An 18,446-nucleotide genomic window follows, 5' to 3' on the forward strand; every position below is an offset into this window, starting at 1 on the left:
TTTGCCCAGGGCCCCCACGCGGGGAACGCAATTAGTGTCTCCGTGCCACGCTCAGCGCAGGGAGCCCGAATGGCTGAGGAGCTCCATCAAAGCCTCTGAAACACCTCTTTTTATTTCTTTATTAATTTTTTTTCCTACGGGGAGAGCTTCTAATTTTCTCGGCGCACCCAATTAATGGGGGCGGGCGCGGGATGGATGCTCGGGATTAGCGCTGGGCGATGGATGTGCCGTCCTCAGAGCACGGGGAGGTGGGGCAGCCCCGGCACGGAGCTGCACGGCCCCATCGCCAGCACGAGGAGCTGTGGGGCCGGGCTGGGAGGTGCAGTCCGTCCCACGCTGTGCCCTGCAGGGGCTGGGGTTGGCGTAAGGCCGATGGAGGACGTGCCTCCCACGCTGCGTGCGTGGAACATTTCACTCGGCCAGTGAAAGAATAAAGCAAAACGCGTTTGTAGGTTGAGCATCGCGTCGTGAGGATCCGCCCTCGGGGTGCGTGTGTGCGGTGCGGTCCCCGCCCTGCTGGGTCCCGGGGGGAGGAAAATGAGGGTAACGCTGCGGGTGCTGTGCAGGGCCGTGGGGGGGGGAGCTCCATGAGGTCAGGAGCCGTGGGTTGGGGCAGTGCGTCCTTTTGATGTCTGCAGGGTCCGGGGTGGCCCTGTATTTAGAGACGGGCAGAGGAGAGCAGCTGGGACTTTCCGTTTACTCACCCAACGCTTGGAGAGGAAGAGGAGCAGCTCTGCTCTGCCCTCCCCACCTGCAGCCTCACCTGGCAGAGCTGGCTCGGCATGAGGGACACGGCCCCGCCGTGCTGCCCTGTTCATCCCCCAGAGCCCACAGCACGGGTGAGGCTGCAGCGTGGTTTGCTGACTGCGTGGGCTGTTCTGTGTTTCGCTGAGCCTTATCTCCAAGCAGAACTTCTCCCCTACAGCTAGCAGTGGTGCTGGGCTCCATCAGCACATCACAGTGGGGTGAACGGCCCCACTGCCGAATAAATGGTGTCCCTGCACAGCCAGGGCCTGGGACTGGTTGTAGAAGGAGCCAGGGGAATTGTCCCAAGAATGAAGAAATTCAAAGAGCGCGTGGAAGGGGCTCAGGAGGGGCACAGGGAGGCACTGAGGAGGCAGGCACCTTTCCATCCCAAAGGGCAAACGGTTTTAATCGGCATCAGTAAGTCAGTTTGAGCCATATTAAGCCCTCACCTCCCCTGTAAGAACTCAGCAGAGGGCTGTGAGCTTCACCTGCACGGGGAATGCAGACGAGGAGAGGTGGGAGCTGCGTCCCAGAGCCCTCGTGCTGCTGTTGGGGTGCGTGGTTTTGGAGAGCTGTGTGTTGGCACAGAGGAGCTGGGGTGCTCCTGCCCGCGGATTTTGGGCTGAGGCACAGATGTGGGTGGCTGTGGTGAGGGCAGAACGGGTCGGACTGGTCTCCCTGCCTGTTGCTTCTTGCAGGGTCTGGGTGAGCGTGGTGGGATGGGCGCTGGGAGCTGCAGCTCCTGGCACTGCTGTGCGCTCCTGCAGCGATGCCCAGCTGCAGCACGCTGGTTCTTATCTTTAGTTCACAGCCATCACCAAACCGCCTGGGGAAGGTCGGGCTCTGCTCTTGGTTGGGCTCCTGCAGCTTCTCCAGCGCCTGAAGCTGCCGGGGCGAGGCCGTGTGCTGAGCTGTGCCCGCAGCCGCAGCATCCCAGCCGCGATTTCGGGCTTCTACTCCTTACGAAGGCAATCGCTGTCCCTCCGCTGGGGACACGCAGCACAGCTCCGCGCTGCAACGCTCCCCACGTCGGGGCGAGGTCTCCCATTCTCCCTCTGGGGCTCGGCTCCTTCCCCCGCCCCCCCCCCCCCCCACCCCCAAACTGGTTTTTCGAGTCGTTTTTTCATGCAGCTCCATCTCCGCGGTGCTGGTGGGGAGGAGCTTCCCAGGGCTGCTCCCGGGCTCCGCCGCCCTCCCCTGAGTCCCTGCGTCCCATCCCCGCAGCCCCGACAGCTCCGGCATCGCGGCCGCAGCCTCGCCAGCATGTTCAAGGGGGTGGGCAAAGGCTCCCCGAGCAAAAATGCCCCCAGCAGAGGTTCTCCGACCAAACCCAACAAGTAAGTGCCGTCCTATTCGCGTGCCACCGTCCTCGGGATTGGAGGTGGGGAGAGGGAGAGCACCTTTGGGATGCTGCCCCGGGAGCGGTGGTGGCCCTGGGGGTGATGCCCTCGTTGTTGGTGGGCTCTGTGCTCCGGCCACGGTGTATCCCAGCGTGTGCGGTGCCTGAAGGGGGACAAATGCAATCCCCTTGCTCGGGTGGAGCAGGCTCTGCTCGGCACTGAGGCAGAATCACGCTGGGATTTGGGATCTCAGCACTCGCTGAGGGAGGTTGGTGGGATGCTGCCCTGCAAAGTGAGGTCCCAGGAAAGGGATGCTCAGTGTGGGGCTCCCAGATGGGAAAGACGGGTGAGGATTGGGTCTGCTGGTGGCTGCACGCACCCATCCTGCTGTCTGTGGGTCAGACGGCTGAGGCTGCACCAAAAGGACCCAGCGGCCCCGTCCTCCTCCACACAGCACCCCTGAACTCTGGGGAGGAGATGTGCGATGGGGTCAGGAGGGAAGAGACATCCCCACCTCACCCCGGGTAGATGTGGCACTGAGGGATGCGGTCAGTGGGTGATACTGGTGGTACTGGGGGGGTCGGGTCGGGTTGGATGGTCCTGGGGGTCTTTTCCAACCTCAGTGATTCCACGTGAGCGGTGCTCTCGCCCCTCCCTTGCGCTGTGTGTTCTGGCTCAGGGTTATTTCTCACCTTCCCTCAGCAGTTTTGCATTTCCCAGTGCCAGTGCAACAGTTCTGCGGGAATCTCGGGGTGAAGGGGCGAGGAAATCACAAAGGGGAGGGGTCCTGCAGGGGGAAAGGGGTGCTGAGCCCTGGGTGGGAGCAGCCAGCTGCCCTGCTTATGGACACCAAACCCAATGGCAAACAGCCACGGAAGAGGGCTGTGCAGGATGGCAGCTGGAACCAGAGCTGCGGCACTACTGGGCTGGTCCCGCTCGGGTTTGGGGGCACTGACCATCACGTGAAGGTTAATTGGTTTGGGGCTCCATCGTGCCACTGTTAGCTGACAAAACAAAGGTGGATGAGTTGTGTCTGGGCACAGCACGTGCTCTGCAGGTGGCCTCCAGAACACCTTGGTGGCCAATGAGTGCTTCTGGTGGCCCTGAGGCCAGAGCTGAGGTCAGTGCCTTTGGGGATCCCAATTTCCATCCCAGGGATTATGGTGTGGAGCTGCCAGAGCCCTTTCCTGCCTCTGCTCACTGAGTGGGTGCCACGGTCCCACCTTAATGAGGTGTGAGATGAGGACAGTCCTCTGCCTGTTAAGTGACAACATTCCTTACGTGCAGTTGGATTGTCTGGAAGGCAGAAAGTGGTACGAGGAATGGACCAATTAATAGTGATAATAATGGTGCTGTGCCTCTTGTAGGCCCTAGGGAGGAGCAGAGCACTGTCCTCAGCCACCCCGTAAGGTGGTGGCTCCTGTTTCCTGCCCGCTGCCAGGCTGCCCTCCTGCAGCCCAAGCTCCAGCATCTTCACCCTGAAACGTGGGGCTGGGCTTGGGCCTTAGTGTGTGAAGGCTTCATGGGGTGGAAGGGCAACGTGCACAGGGTGGGACAGGAGGGACAGCCCCGAAGGATGGAGGTGGGGTTGCGTGGTAGGTGTCAGTGTGGGTGGAAGAAGCCAGCTTCCCTCTCTGCACGGCCTGGGATTGGGATATCTGGTCCATGGTGGTTCGGGTCCTTCTCCAAGCACGCAGTATTTTTCAGTCCAGGGCTTTGTTGTGGCTTGCTCTAAACAAAGCTGCTCCATGCATCCATCCTCGTGAACACAGGGTGGGGCATCGCAGTGCTCCCTTGGCCGGGAAGAAGCGTTGTGGCCACGTACCCTCTGCAGAAGGTTGGGTACCAGGATCCCACACTGAGCTCCTCCCCAGCGGGAGCTGGATTCCTCTGGGCACTGCGGGTGACTCACGCTCTCCTCCCTGCGCAGTCTGGGCAGGGAGCTGGGTGGTGCCCAGGTGTTTGCTCACGGGACACCGCCTCATTCCAGGTGTGTCAGGAGGAGTGGGACGTTGTGTAACCCCCTGGGGACGGGGCACCTCCTGCGTGCTCAGGGACACGGGGACCGAGCCCTGGCTCTGTGCCTCTTGTATGGCTGGGGGCCACCCTGCATCTCCCCAAACACTGCCATTTTATGGGGCGCAGATGGGATGGGGCTGCAGCTGCTGTGGGCTGAGCTGAAACATGAGCTTGGCTTGGCGTGGCCATAATGCTGAGTGGTTTTGCTGTGGCCTGGGGCTGTGATAAATGGCTGCTCTGAACCGACCCATTCAGCCATGGGAGAGCTGGAGCCTGGCAGAGCCATCAGGGCTTTCAGCTGACCCCGTGCAAGGTCCCACTGCTGCTGCCACAGCTCTTCCCCGCTCACCTGCCTTGCTGCTCCCACGCTCAGGTCCTCCAGCAATGAGCTGGCCGTGCTCATCGCCCGCATGCAGACAAATGCTGACCAGGTGGAGAAGGACATCCTGGAGACGCAGTCCCTGCTCACACAGGTGAGCTGTGGCACAGGGAGGTGGGAAGGAGGAAGGCTTTGGCTGCAAACTCCGTGCCTGGAATAACAGGTGAGGTGTCTGCTGTGTGCATCAGGCTTTTTTCTCTTTTTTTTTCCTGGTCTCCAGGATGTCAGCAATGAGCAGAAGAACAAAACCTTCGAGTTCCAAGCAGAGAATGCCAGGAACCTGAAGGAGGCAGAGACACTGCTGAAGGACCTCTTCTTGGACGTGGACCGTGCCAAGAGGCTGAAACACCCCCAGGCTAACGAGATAGAGAAAGAGTGAGTGGGATGGAGAGTCCCCAGCCCGCAGCTGGGGCCTGGGCTGAGCTCCTGCAATGGCAGAGCTTCACCCATCTTCCCATGGGCTTCAGCCAACACGAACAGAGAACTGGCATTGAGTGTTTAAGTGTGAGGAGTTCAGCTGGCTTCCTGGGCTGTCACTCCTGGGACAGCCCTGGGGATGGAGAACCCCAGGGGCGGTGTAGAATGATCACAAACTCTTATGGGTGAAACGTGGGCTCCCCGAACTCCACCTTGGCTCTTCCCATTCCGCTCTGACACACAGAAATGTGCCTTTTCTCCTCGGCAGCATCCAGCAGCTCCACGAACGCGTGACGCAGCTGTGTGCGGAGTACCGGGACCTCTATGAGAAACTGAACGTCCCCGATATTGGGCCCAGGGTGGACTGGACAAAGATCCTGGACCAAAAGATGGTAACAGCAGCTGCTTTCCACCTCCCAACTCCTCCAAGGCTGAATAGTGCCCGCAAATAGAAGGGGATTAAGTAGAGATGCCATGGTAAAAGGGTAGAGAAGGTGATGTCTTCAAAGACATTTAGCCCTACAGCCTAGGGAGCACCCAGCTGTAAGGTGTTGGGTGTCTTGGCAGCCCCATTTGGTAAACACCACTGAGATCCCCTCCCTACCCCCTGAGCTGGTGTCAGATTTTTCCATCCCCTGCCAGCACACACTGTGGTTTCTCCCTGAAATATGGTATTTTGCTTTACCGTACTTCATTTGCACAGAAACAAGTCAATGCAGGACAGTATGGCCCTGGCATGTCAGAGCTGGAGAAGCAAATAGCTGAGCACAATATCCTCCAGAAGGAGATTGAAGCCTATGGCCTTCAGATCAAGAACCTGCGCTGCAGGGTAAGGCATCTTCCACCCCCTCTTTGTCCCCTCTGCTTCACCTGAGACCCCAGTCCTGTGTCCCACGGGCTCCTTGCCACGGTGCTGCAGAGGGCAGGGGGAGACGAGCTCAGGCAGAGGCCAGGGAGGTGGTTCCATGAATCAGCTCCCCAACATCTGTTGGTGACAGTGTTTTGGTAACAGCTATTGTTTTGTCCTTTTTTTTTCTTTCTTTTTTCTTGATCTCTGTGTTATAACTCAGGACGTGACAGATCTGAAGAGCCAATACAAGGACTTGCTGGTAAGGTCTGGTGGTTTTCCGGGCAGATTGGGATCTCATAGCAGAGTAATTCCTTTCCCGATGGGCAGGGAATGCCCAGGTCAGGGCAGGAACTTCCTCTGGGCTTGCACAGTGGAGTCATATCCATCATTTACTTGCGTGCAAATTGAGGGCTGTGGGTGAAGGTTGCATCTCTTTTATGGACCGTTGGTCTGGAGATGCAGCAGCAGGAAACCCCATCCCACAGAACATCCTATGGGATTGCAAATGCTGAGGCTTGCCCTGATCCCTAACAAGGACTGTGGGGAGGTGAGATGGGCATCTGGAGCAAAGGAGGTGACCCAACACCCTGGGCTTGGCCTGCTGGGTCCGTAGGGTTTGACAATGAGGAATGCCATTGTGAGAAACATAGCAGAGCTGGGACTGCTCTCAGACTGCCTGGGGCAACGTCCCACACCTCGGATTCTGGTTAGACAAACACATCCTGTTTGTGAGAGAGGGAAAGGCCCCATCAGATAAGAACCAGCAGAGATGTCTCACGGAGGTCTCTGGGATTCTGCTGGTGGATGTGCAGCATGAGGGGCCCTGGGGAGCACCATCACCTCTCTTTCCTCTGCAGAAAGCTTCCATCTGGCGAGGACAGAGCCTGGGCAGCCTGTACCACCACCTGCAGGGCTGCACCAAGGAGCTGGGCTACCTGACGGAGCAGCAGACCCGCATCCTGAAGCAGGACTGGAGCGACCAGATGACAGATGTGCAGAGCATGAGGCGGGAGTACGAGGTGAGCTCCGGGGATGGCAGCGTGTCAGCCCATGCCTACCATGCCCCCAGGTGTCACATCTCCGTAGGTCTTGAACACTTTTCAGGGTCAGTGGCTCCACCAGTTCCCTCTTCCAATGCACCACCACTCTTTCGGAGAAGAAATTTCCCCTCCCCGTCCAACCTGAACCACCCCTGGTGCAACTGAAGGCCATCACCTCTCATCCTGTCAAGTTTCTCTTCTCCTTCAGGACTTCAAGTCCAAAGAACTGCTCAGTCAGGAGGAGTTTGTCAACAACCTCCAGGACGATGGGGACAGGATGATTGAGCTGAAGCATCCCGCCGTCAAACCCATCCAGGTGGGGAAGGGGCTCTCCTTCCAAACCCTACGAGAGAATGAGAATGCTTCACCCAATCTGTGTCCCAGGAGGTTGGAGGAGCCCGCTGAGTCACACTGTGCCCACAGGCTCACCAGGAAGCCCTGAAGAACGAGTGGCAGAACTTCCTGAATCTCTGCATTTGCCAGGAAAGTCAACTGAAAAACGTGGAGAACTACAAGAAGGTAAAAAGCAGTGAGGAGAGCGTGGACCACGGGGCTGCATGGCTGTGCCAGAGTGTGCAGAGTGCTTGCTGCTACTCCCCAGCCCGTGTCCATTGGCATGGCTCACACCATGGACAGCCCTTGTCCAACCCCACGCTCTAGGATGGTCGTGGAGTTTTGTGAGCTGTGGGAGCATAGCTGGGAACTGACACACCCTACCAGGCGTGGAGACAGCAATGTTCTCCCACCTCTGACTGTTTCCCTGCCCGTGTCTCCAGTTCCAGGATGATGCTGAGGCTGTGAGCCGCTCCCTGAAGAAGATGAGCTCCGATCTGGACACCAAATACACCAAGTTCAACAAGGACAGCCCCGGCGTGGTGTCAGACCTGCTGCTCCATCTGGAGGTGAGGTCTTCAGGGCTAATGGCACCAGCCAGACTTAAAGAGATTGCACATCTCGGGCACTACAGTGCTATGTAAGCCCTAAATGAGAGTGGGGAAGGGGAAGAGGTGGGTGAATGACACTCCTGGGGCAGCTCCTCCCACTTGGATGCCACCAAGAGCAAGGGAGGGAAGAGAGAAGTCTGACCTCAGGGGAGAGATGCCGATTGGAAAGGAACATTTGCCCAGGAGAGAGGGAAGGGATTCATCCAGTGCGGGACCTTCCCATACACTGCATTGCCAAGAGGTGCTGGGATCTCAGGAATTTCTGCCACTGGAATGCAGTCACCTTTTGGCAAGTCAACACTCCTCGTCTGAACAGCAAAACTTCCCCAAGTGATTTAATATGACTCTGTGGGATCACTTAAGGTTAACTCAGTCTGTCCCTCCGAGGGCAGATGTGCTGGGAGGGAAGAAAACAGAGTTTCCTGAGAGACATGGGTTAGTGGTATGGTGGGGATGGGCTGATGGTTGGACTGGATGATCTTAGAGGTCTTTTTCAACCTTAATGATTCTGTGATAACAAAGAGGGAGAGGAGGGGACACAGAGGGGGTCAAGAATGGAGAAGCCCCTGCCTCCATCCTATCAGTGAGCACACAACTGCTCCCCAAGTGCCCACTGCTGTGTGACCCCTTCCTCTTCATTCAAGCACTGTCTCCCCTGCTTTGTCCAGAATGATGAGAAGGCGGTGAAGCAGGCGGAGAAGAGCATTGCTGACCTGAAAAAGAGGAGCAAGGAGATCAGCCCGCTGAAACTGCGCAGGATGCATTCCTCCCAGCCCCTCACCCTGGACACCTTGTGTGACTGGGATGCAGGAGAGGTGAGAGATTGGCTGGTGGCTCTATCAGAGGGGGCAGGAATGGGATTCTTTTCCAGCTCTTGCTTCCGTGCCCAGTGCTAAAGTGCCAAAGTGAACCTTTGTGTGGGTTTTGTCTTTGCCCCAGGTGCAGCTGGCCAGAGGAGACAAGTACATCCTGAAGGACAACAGCAACCCAGAGATGTGGGTGGTGCAGAGCAGCACTGGTGTGGTCCAGGAGGCCCCTTCTGCTTGCTTCTCCATCCCTCCTCCAGACCCCGAGGCCGTGGACAAGGTCAATAGGTGAGTCTGCAGGGAGACGTCCAGCTTGCCCCTAGGTCATCGACAGCACGACTGCCTGAAGACAAGCATGAAATACCACCTGTCCTCCCTGTTTAAGAGTAGTTCCCTTTGACCCCATGTCTTCTGTCTCCACTCCTCATCAATGCTGTGCACCCTACAGACCTTGCTGTCAAAGCATTTTTGGCGGACAGGTTCGATTTCCTCACCCAAACACGTGACTTGCATAGGTTTGACTAAATTCATTGCAGAATCAGACTGCAGCTTGGGACTTGCCAAACAGGATGGAGTAATCTGTGCCATCTCCTTTCTGCCCGCCCCAGTGGGGAATGGCAAGTGTTCCTTGAACCATGAACCACCATTCACTGCTGTTTGCTTGGTTGAATTGTGAGGTTCCCACAGAAGATGGGGGGGGGGATAATGCATTGAGCTCTGGCATTGCTCCTTTATCATAGCCCCAGGTGCTCAGATAAACCAGCACTGCTCATGTGTATCTGCCCACAGCCCAAATTCAGCATCACCGGGGTGAGTCTGAGGTGGGAGTTTTGTTCCCAAGCGATTATTGCATTATGGAATTCTTTGGATTTGTGGACTTTGTAAGAACACCAGGCCACAGGCTCCCAGTGCAGCTGGGGCTGTGCTGGGACTTGCTCGGTGCTGTGGTTGCTGATGCACAGCTGATCTTGCAGGCTGGAAGGGGAGCTGAACGCAGTGAAGCAGAAGCGAGCAGCAGCTCAGAGCATGCTGAGGCACAGCCATAAGGAGACGGTCCAGCCCAGCCAGCAGGGTACGTGTGCTCACACCCAGCCCCATGCATCCCTTCAGCCAGCACCCACTGGGCAGCCTGGGTGGCACTGAGATGCATCGTGTCCTCCCAGAAAGAGCAGTGATGGAGTGACCCAGGTCCAGGAGCTTGCCACCTTTGGGCATTTCACTTCAATTCCCTGCCGCCCTTCTCAGATTTCTGAGTCTGACCTTCAGCTCTGTCAACAGCTGTAGGGTATTTAGGGATAACAACAGTTGTAGGGTATTTAGGGATAACGGAGGATGCACCTATCATAACCTTAATGAAGCTTTCTTTGGGGTTGGGTCTCTTCACTACCTGAGGGATGTGGAATAATGAGGTAATGGTGGCAAAATCCCAACCCTTGGCTAGCTGTCTTGAGAAGCAGTTGGAGCTCTGGGGATTGTGTATGGGAGAGCTCAGGGGGAAAGCCTGTGTCCCAAGACTGGGATGGAAGATGTGCAGTGAGACTGAACCCAAGCTGTGCTTCACTGCAGCGCTGCCCAAGAGCACCCCTGTTGTCCAGGATGACCCCCAAGCTGATCAGCTTCTGGGTAACCTGGATCGTGTTGGCAAGGACCTGGTCCAGGTAGAGAAGGAGGTCCTGAACCGAGTGAGGTCCCCAGTGAGCTACACTGACCCCACAGATGACCTGGCCAGGAGGATCAAGCAGCACCAGGTGGGTGCTTCTGCGGGGAGGGGAGGGAAGCACTGTGGTGTTGGGCCAAAACAGAGCTGACAGCTCAGCACAGGAGATGACTTCAGCCCTGGAAGTGGAACTGGGTAAGGTTGACAGAGAAGCACTGTCCTTGGCCCAGCTTTGGAGCCACGCAGCCCATCGTTTTGGAGCCACGGACCAGCCAGACGTGGGGAATCTGAACTTTTGTTGCAGGGATGCTGTCACCATGGAGTAAATCTCAAGTCCATAGCATAAAAGACATCAAGATAGAAGGAATCAATTCTAGGACAAGCTTTGGGTCAGCAGCTCAGTGGGTGTGAGGGGAATAGGAGAAGAGATGGTGCCCTGGAGCTTCCTTCCTCTGGTCTGTAGTAGTAGTTCAGTGCATCTTTGCCCGTGGGTATTTACCCAGCCCTGGTAGATGATGGGCTCGGGTATGTTTCTTCCATCTCCCTTCCCCCCCACCCTGCCATTGCCAGACAGCAGCAGTCTGGATGCCCATGAGAGTGCCACCACACCCGTAGCCCCAAAAGCCACCCCGAGGGAGACACGTTTTCGCAACAGCACTGTTATGTCTACGCTGGGTGACTCTGCTCCCATCTGATGTGCCAGGAAACAACAAAGAAACTCGAGAGCCTGGGGGCAGCCAAGGATGCCTTGCGGAAGGAGTGTGAGACCTATCTTTCCAAAAAGCCCACCAGCACCTCAGCTTCCCAGCTCCCCGTCACGCTGAACGCCCTCAGGAGCAAATACAGCGATGTCAGCATGCTCTCCAGCCTGTACAACGAGAAGTGAGTGGGAATGAAGGGAGCAAGGTGCTGCTCAGATGTGCCAACAGAGAGCGGGAGAGAAAATGCATGTGGTCTCTGTGGGCATGGGCTGAGGGCCACTTAGCCCAGGGGAGATTGGAAACCTTCCATCCATCAACAGAGGTATCCCTGCATGATTTTCTGTATGTTGTCTGTGGTCAGATACCACAGAGCTGTACAAAGTCCACGAAGCTGATGTGTGTCCCAGCAGTGCTGCATGCAGTCAAGCAGAACACACCTGGCTGCTGGCAGGGCTGTCAGTGCACGCTGCCTGCTCCCAGCAGTTTTTTGGGGGGGGAAGTTTTGCTGTTAAATAAGCTTAAAAAGGCAGAATTGGTGAGAAGAGGAAGAAATAATGTGGTCTGGCGTAGCTAACTTTGTCATTTTTCCTTCCCTTCCTCAGGGCTAAAGCTGCCCTGAACCTGGAGACTCAGATTGAGAATACAGACAAGATTGTCAGCATGTTTGAGGCCAAGCTGGCTCAGGATAGCATCATCCCCGCATCTCCTAACGCCCTGCAGGACCGAGCCAAGGACCTGCAAGTAAGGGAGCACCAGGCTCTTTGCTAGGGTGGGAGATCTCTCAGCCCAGTGGGGAGAGCTGGACTTGGCTTATTTGAGCACTCCAAGAACCCAATGATGGAGCCTTTATAAGCTTTTATTCCTTGTGTTTCAGCTCCCAAACTCCTTTCCCCATCCTTAACCCTCACCCCTGACTCCCAGTCACCCCAAAACTTCTCCCTTTGGCTCCACGCTCCATCCAGCCCACCTTGCTTCCCGTCTTCCTCCATGTTGGTTGTCTGTCTTGGAGAGCCCAAAGAACTGCAAGTTAGGGATGGTGCTAAGGAGTGTGCTTCTCCTTGGTGCTGCCCACCCGGGTGTGTCTCATCCTACAGAAGATGAAGCGGGACCTGGTGGCCCAAGAGGACTGCGTGCTGAAGCTGAACCGTGGGCTGAAGGATGCTGAGCACAGCTGCAGTGCTGTGCAGAACAACTTCCAGGAGTACTGCCCTGACCTGGCCCGGCAGAGGCGTGAGGTGCAGCTCCTCAATGACCGCTACCACGCTGTTGCAGACCAGCTGGACCAGCGGTGAGGAACTGCTCCCCGAGTGCAGCACGGGCTTGGGGTCCTAAGCAGATGACTTATGGCCATTTGCTGACCCTATGATCCTACACAGAGGGCTATTTTGTCGGCCCTGTGTTTCTGCTATCCTGTCCTGACACTCACCAAGTGTCTTTTTAGTAACTTGTGCATGAATCTTTACCCTTCCCCTTAATATTTCTGTTCTATGCAGAGAGAAGACCCTCCGAAATATCAGCCTCACCTACCAGCAGTTCCAGAACTCCAACGAGAACCTGATGTTCTGGATGAACAACCTACCCAAGCACCAAGTGAAGACCACAGATGGGCCAAGCCAGATCAATTACAAGCTGCAGGCACAGAAGGTGTGTTTCAGGGCAGGGGCCACAACCTGTAACAAGAACGGGAGGGTTTCACTTTTGGGAACGGTATGCCAAGTGGCACCAGCCAGCTCTTGAACAGCCTCTAAGCTGGCTCACTCAGGTGATGGGGTGTGGAGGTCTTGGGGTGGCATTTCAACCTGTTCTTAACGTCATTCTTCTCTCTTGCAGAGACTGGTGGAGGAGATTGAAAGCAAGGAGCCCGAGAAGAACGCCGTGGTCAGACTGTCCCGGAATGTGCAGTCCACCCTCAATGTATGGCTGGGTTTTCCCATGTAGCAGTCCCTTATCACCACCTCAACTGAGAGATCCCAGCTGACCCTTCTGTTTTGGCTCTGAACAGGACTATGAGCTCCAGGCAGGCAAATACAGCTCTTCTCTGGACCCTGCACTGACGGACTATGCTGCCAAGAGGCTGCGGGTGACCCCTCTGCAAGAAAGCATCCAGGCCCAGGTACAACACTGAGATGAACACATGGAAACAGTTGTCTTGCTCCTGCAAGGCTTACTCCACCCTTACAGGCACACTGTGGTCCTAAGCCCAGGGATAAATGTCACCAGCCGGAGCCAGAGTTTCTGTGTGCTCTTCCCAGTTACAGCCCACCTCTTCCATGTCACCAATTGCCATCCTTGTGTGGCTTAAGGTGAATCTGGAAGCCTGAACCCTATGTAGGGCAATAGGCATCAACAGCCATTCAGTCAAAGGGGACACAGTCTCTTGCATAAGCCCTGAGATGCTCTGTATCCCATTTTCCATAGGAAGTCAAATGTGATGGCAGCAGTCCCTGGGACAGTGCAGCATCCAGTGTGTGTTGGGTGAAAGGAAGGGTTGGGAAGTGTGTGACATCCAGCAGATCTGTATGGGGATGAGTGGGACGAGGCTCTCACCACTGCTCCTTTTCCAGGAAAATGATGTATCCAAGCACTACATGGAGCTGGCAGCAGAAAACAGACAGCAGCTCAGCCGGCTGGAGTTTGCCAAGAAGATTGTTGAGAAGGTACCAGCTAAGAGCTTGGGATGGTTGGGGTATGCTAAATTGTGATTGGAAATGGTCCTTCTGCAGCTGTAACAAGGCAGCACGAAGCACCTCTGTGCATTGCAGCACCTCCCTGACAGGTGGAAACTCTTTAAGATGCAGCTGCTTGAAATGGAGCTGACGTGTCCTCATTTGACACTTACAAGTGGCCTCACTTAGGCACTCCCTGGGGTTATCTATCAGTTCTGTCTCCTGCCGTGCCCTGCCCTATGCTAGGTTCAGAGTGACTTGCTTTCCCTGTTTTTTGTTTTATTTTCGTTTGCTTTCTCCTTGCAGAAAGAAGTGCACGAGGATGTTCAAAGTGTGCACGAGCAAACCCAGCAATCTGCAAACAAAGCCATGTCAAGCAGGGAATCTGAAGGGCTGAAATTGCAGCTGGAGAAGGAGAGGAGGAACGTGGCCAGGATTGAAGAGGACCTGGAGGAACACAGGAACAAGCTGCTCATGCTGAAGACTCAGAGGCCCATTGAAAGAGTGGAAGAAAAGGAGGTGGTGGAATATTACAGAGACCCACAGCTGGAGAGCAACCTGACCAAGATGATGCAGCAGATTGAAGAGGAAGGCAGAAAGAGGCAGAGCCTGCAAGAAGACATTGAAGTGATGAGCAGGAAGCTTGCCCAGATGGAGAGCGAGAAGAAGGCTGTTCCTGCCCAGCTCCTCACCAAAGAGATAACGAAAATTGAGAAAGATCCCAGCCTGGATAGTCAGGCAGCCAACCTTCGGCAGGAGATCAAGCATCTCCAGGAGGAAAGCTTGGCCGCTGCTTCTGAATTGGAGCAGCTTAAGAGAGAGCTGCATGTGCTAGAGAGAAAGCAGCCCAACATCCGAGAGAAAGTGGTGGTGAAGGAGCTGATCAAAACAGAGAAAAACCCAGAGATGCTGAAGTCCGTGAGGAACCTGCAGCTACAGATTGAGGAGGAGTCCTTCAAGAGGAAATCCGCAGAGGAAGCGATTGTGAAGGTGAAGAGCAAGACTGAGGACGTGGAAAAACTAATTGATGCTGCAGAACCCAAAATTATTGTGAAGGAGGTGAAGCAGGTAGAGCAGGATCCGGAGTTATTGAAAGAGTCTTCCAAGCTTAAAACTCTGATTGAAGAAGAGAGGAGCAAGAACTTGGTGCTCGCGGGTGAGCTGGGAGAGCTGCAGAGCCAGTGCAGCATTGCAGAGAAGCAAAAACCAAGGGTGGAAGTTAAAGAGAGGGTCAATGAGATTTTCATGGTGGATCCTGAAACAGAGAAGGAAATTGCTCACCTGAAAAGAGAGCTGCAGGAAATTACTCTGAAAAGGACAAAGATCGACAGCGAGGTGGAAGAGGCCTTGGCAGAGCTCAATGTCCTCAGGTCACAGAAACCAGCAGTGGAGCTTAAAGAGGTTATAGAGGAGGTGGTGAAGCACGAGAAGAGTCCCGAAATTCTTAGAGAAATCGACAGGCTGAAACAGCAGCTGAATGAACTAGTGAACACCAATGGCAGGACCCAAGAGCAGCTCATCAGGCTGCAGGGTGAGAGGGATGAATGGAAGAGGGAGCGATCCAAGGTGGAAACCAAGCTGGTCAACAAGGAAGTCATCCGGTATGAGAATGATCCACTCTTGGAAAAGGAAGCTGACCGCCTCCGTCAAGAAGTGCGCAACATGTCTCAAAAGAGGAGAGCTGCAGAGGATGCTATCTATGACCTGCAGAATAAGTACATGCTCCTGGAGAGGAGAAAGCCAGAGGAAAAGGTCATCGTCCAAGAGGTGATCCTGACTCAGAAGGATCCCAAGCTCCGAGACGAACACAACAGGCTGAGCCGGAGTCTGGATGAGGAGGTGAGCAACAGGCGGCGTCTGGAACGCGACGTGCAGCAGCTTCGTGTGCTGGTAGAAGAGCAAGAGAGGCTGCTCAACTTCCAGGAGGATCGGAGCAAGAGGCTTGCACTGGAGAAAGAGATGAGGCAAATTACCTTGAGAATAAAGGAGCTGGAGGAGAGCCCGGCCCCGGTGCAAGAGAAGATCATTATGGAGGAAGTGGTGAAGTTGGAGAAGGATCCGGTCCTTGAGCAGTCCGCCAGCAACCTGCGCTTGGAGCTGGACCGGGAGAAGATGGAGGTGCTGAACCTGCAGAGAGAGTGCAAGAACCTGCAGGTGCAAGTTGATGTCCTGCAGAAAGCAAAGTCCCAGGAGAAGACCATCTACAAGGAGGTGATTCGGGTGGAGAAGGACAGAGCGCTGGAGAGCGAACGCGCACGCATCTGGGAACAGCTGAGCAGGGAGAGAGGGGCCAAGCAAAAGGCAGAAGAGGAGGTTCGGAGGCTCAGGGAGAAGATCGAGAGAGCTGAAGGCATGAAGAGGACGTGGGCTCGAGAAGAGACGGAGCTGCAGAAAGCCAGGAACCTGGCCATCCAGGAGAGAGCCAGCATGGAGACGGAGCTGCGGGAGCTGGAGAGGCAGAAACAGCAGAAAGTTCTTTTCCTTCGGGAGGAGTCCAAACTGCTCACCCAGAGGACCGAGAGCGACCGGCAGAAGAAGAAGCAGCTGGAACATGAGTTTTCCATGCTGGAGGCAGATATCCTGAGGGAGAAGGACCAGATCTACAACAAGGAGAGGTTCATTCGGGATCTCCGGTCAAGAGTCAGCAGAGAGGAAATTAATCATGAGACCCAGATGAGAGAGACCAACCTCTCCACCAAGATCTCTATACTGGACCCTGAGACGGGGAAGGATATGTCCCCTTACGAGGCCTATAAGAGAGGCATCATAGACAGGGGCCAGTACATCCAGCTGCAAGAGCTGGAGTGTGACTGGGAGGAGGTCACCACTCTGGGCCCAAATGGGGAAATCTCACTTCTTCTGGACAAGAAAAGTGGGAAGCAGTACTCCATTGATGATGCGCTACGGCTGAGAAGGATCACAAAGGAGGAGTACCAGCTGTACCGGGACGGCAAGATTCCCATCTCTGAATTTGCCTTGCTGGTGGCTGGGGAATCTAAGCCTCCCTCATCCCTTTCTATCGGTTCTATCATCTCCAAATCCCCAATCCAATCCCCCACTACCCCACAAACCCAAAGCTTTTTCCCCCCGGGCTCGCAGAAGGGCTTTGGTGACGACACGTCCCCCATTGCCGGGGTGTACGATACCACCACTGACACCAAGTACAACATCAAGACTGCTGTTACGAAGAAGCTGCTTGATCCCATGACAGCTCAGAAGCTCCTGGAAGCCCAGGCTGCCACGGGAGGCATCATAGACCTCCTTTCTCGGGACCGGTTGTCAGTCCATAAGGCAATTGAGAGAGGGTTGATTGACAGGACCTACATGCAGAGACTGCTCAACGCCCAGAAAGCTTTCACAGGGATTGAGGACCCAGTGACCAAGAGAAGGCTGTCAGTGGGGGAAGCAGTTCAGAAGGGATGGATGACCAAGGACAGTGCCTTCCCCTATTTGGAGGTCCAGCATCTAACTGGAGGGCTCATTGATCCCAAGAAAACAGGTCGCATCCCAGTGCAGGAAGCTGCCCAGATGGGCATGGTAACGAGCGACCTGGCCAACAGGCTCCAGGATGAGTCCAGCTACGAGAAAGATCTCATTGACCCCATCACTAAGGAGAAAATAAATTACAAGGAGGCCATGGCTCTCTGCCAGAAGGATTCTCTGGGCAGCCTGCTGCTTCTCCCAGCTGCATCGGAGGGATACCAGCCCTACCGCTCCCCCAAGCTCTCGCGGTTCAGGCATTGAACGGATTGGTCCTTTCAGGAGTGAATCCCTTCAAAGCACCTCTCCCTTTGGAAGCAGCAGCGATCACAGGACTGGAGCATCTAGCATTTAGAGCTGCATACTCTTCTATCTTAGCTATCTCTGCTTCCCAACACAGCTTGGCCGTGTGAGGAAGAAAGCGTGATTGAACGCACGAGCAAGGACCTGGGCATGCAGGTCCTGCTGTCCCCCAGTGTTGCTGTGACAGCAGAGGGGGTTTGCTTGCAAGAACTCTGATGGCAGTAGATTACACATGGCTGTAGCCAGAAAGGGGGAAAGACAGAGTGTTTTCAGGTTGGGTCATTCTTCTGCATGCAATAAACGTAGAAAGTGCGTCTCTGTGGCTGTGTTCTCTCTGCAACCTGCGGCTGCAAAGTGACTGGAGGCAGGGGAGGTGCTCCCATGCAACCATGTGCCCCATCTACAGAGGGTTTGCAGTCTCTTGCTCCCCCAGATCTCACAGCATTGACCTGAACAGAAATTCCATTCTGTGAGTCCACAGTTGTGAAGATGTTGCTATGCCTGGTGCCAGTGCTGGCGCTGGCTGTAGGATGCCTTGGGCTGGTTCACTGAGCTGCTGACAGAGGAAGCTGTGCCTCAAGCAAAACCCAACTTAACCCCATTGAAGTGGGAGGTTTTGGGGCTTGTCTTGCACCCATGCTGAGGCAGATGTGTTGCAAGGGATGGGCTGACCTTCAGTAGCAGTCTGCTGATGTTTGCAATCCATGGTGATGTGAAACTGCTTTCTTACAGCCCTTGGCTGTAGGATCCACCCAGAAGTACCTGAAAGTCTGCACTTCATTTTTCATTAAGCTGAGCTTTCCCTCTGTCACTTCCAGTGTTTAGCCCTTGCTGAAATAAGCAGGACCCATCTCACACGTGCCCCTGTTGAGATAAGAGGTGAAATGTTCTTCTTTTACCTCATTATGGAGGGTCCTCCAGATCTGTGGGGTGAGAAAAATAACTTCTTACTGACAGGAGCTGCACTTCCACATCCAGCAAGGGTTCTTCTAGCTGAAGCTGCTGGGAAAATCCAACACAGCCAAAACAATCTGTAACAGTACACATATTCTCCTCACTCTTCCCCATCAGAGCAGCAGTGCAGTCTGGATTTCCAT

The 18,446-nt window shown here is 55.2% G+C and overlaps 1 protein-coding gene across 1 annotated transcript; it reads left to right on the forward strand.

Annotated features, from left to right (window-relative positions):
• The first annotated feature begins 1,966 nt into the window (after positions 1-1,966).
• On the forward strand, positions 1,967-17,667 carry EVPL (envoplakin). Its single transcript, XM_065735214.1, has 22 exons — positions 1,967-2,084; positions 4,480-4,579; positions 4,706-4,860; positions 5,171-5,294; positions 5,606-5,731; positions 5,973-6,011; positions 6,610-6,771; positions 7,001-7,108; positions 7,216-7,311; positions 7,569-7,694; positions 8,405-8,551; positions 8,676-8,830; positions 9,517-9,614; positions 10,109-10,290; positions 10,903-11,081; positions 11,503-11,641; positions 11,995-12,188; positions 12,394-12,544; positions 12,731-12,814; positions 12,903-13,013; positions 13,465-13,557; positions 13,873-17,667. Exons 1-22 carry the CDS (start codon positions 2,011-2,013, stop codon positions 17,308-17,310), a joined length of 6,081 nt encoding a protein of 2,026 aa, XP_065591286.1. The 5' UTR covers positions 1,967-2,010; the 3' UTR covers positions 17,311-17,667.
• Positions 17,668-18,446: the final 779 nt, after the last annotated feature.

Source organism: Cyrtonyx montezumae, unplaced genomic scaffold (assembly GCF_038088225.1).
Source record: "Cyrtonyx montezumae isolate F1298 unplaced genomic scaffold, pur_monq_1.0 scaffold_19, whole genome shotgun sequence".
In the NCBI taxonomy this organism is placed as follows: Eukaryota; Metazoa; Chordata; class Aves; order Galliformes; family Odontophoridae; genus Cyrtonyx; species Cyrtonyx montezumae.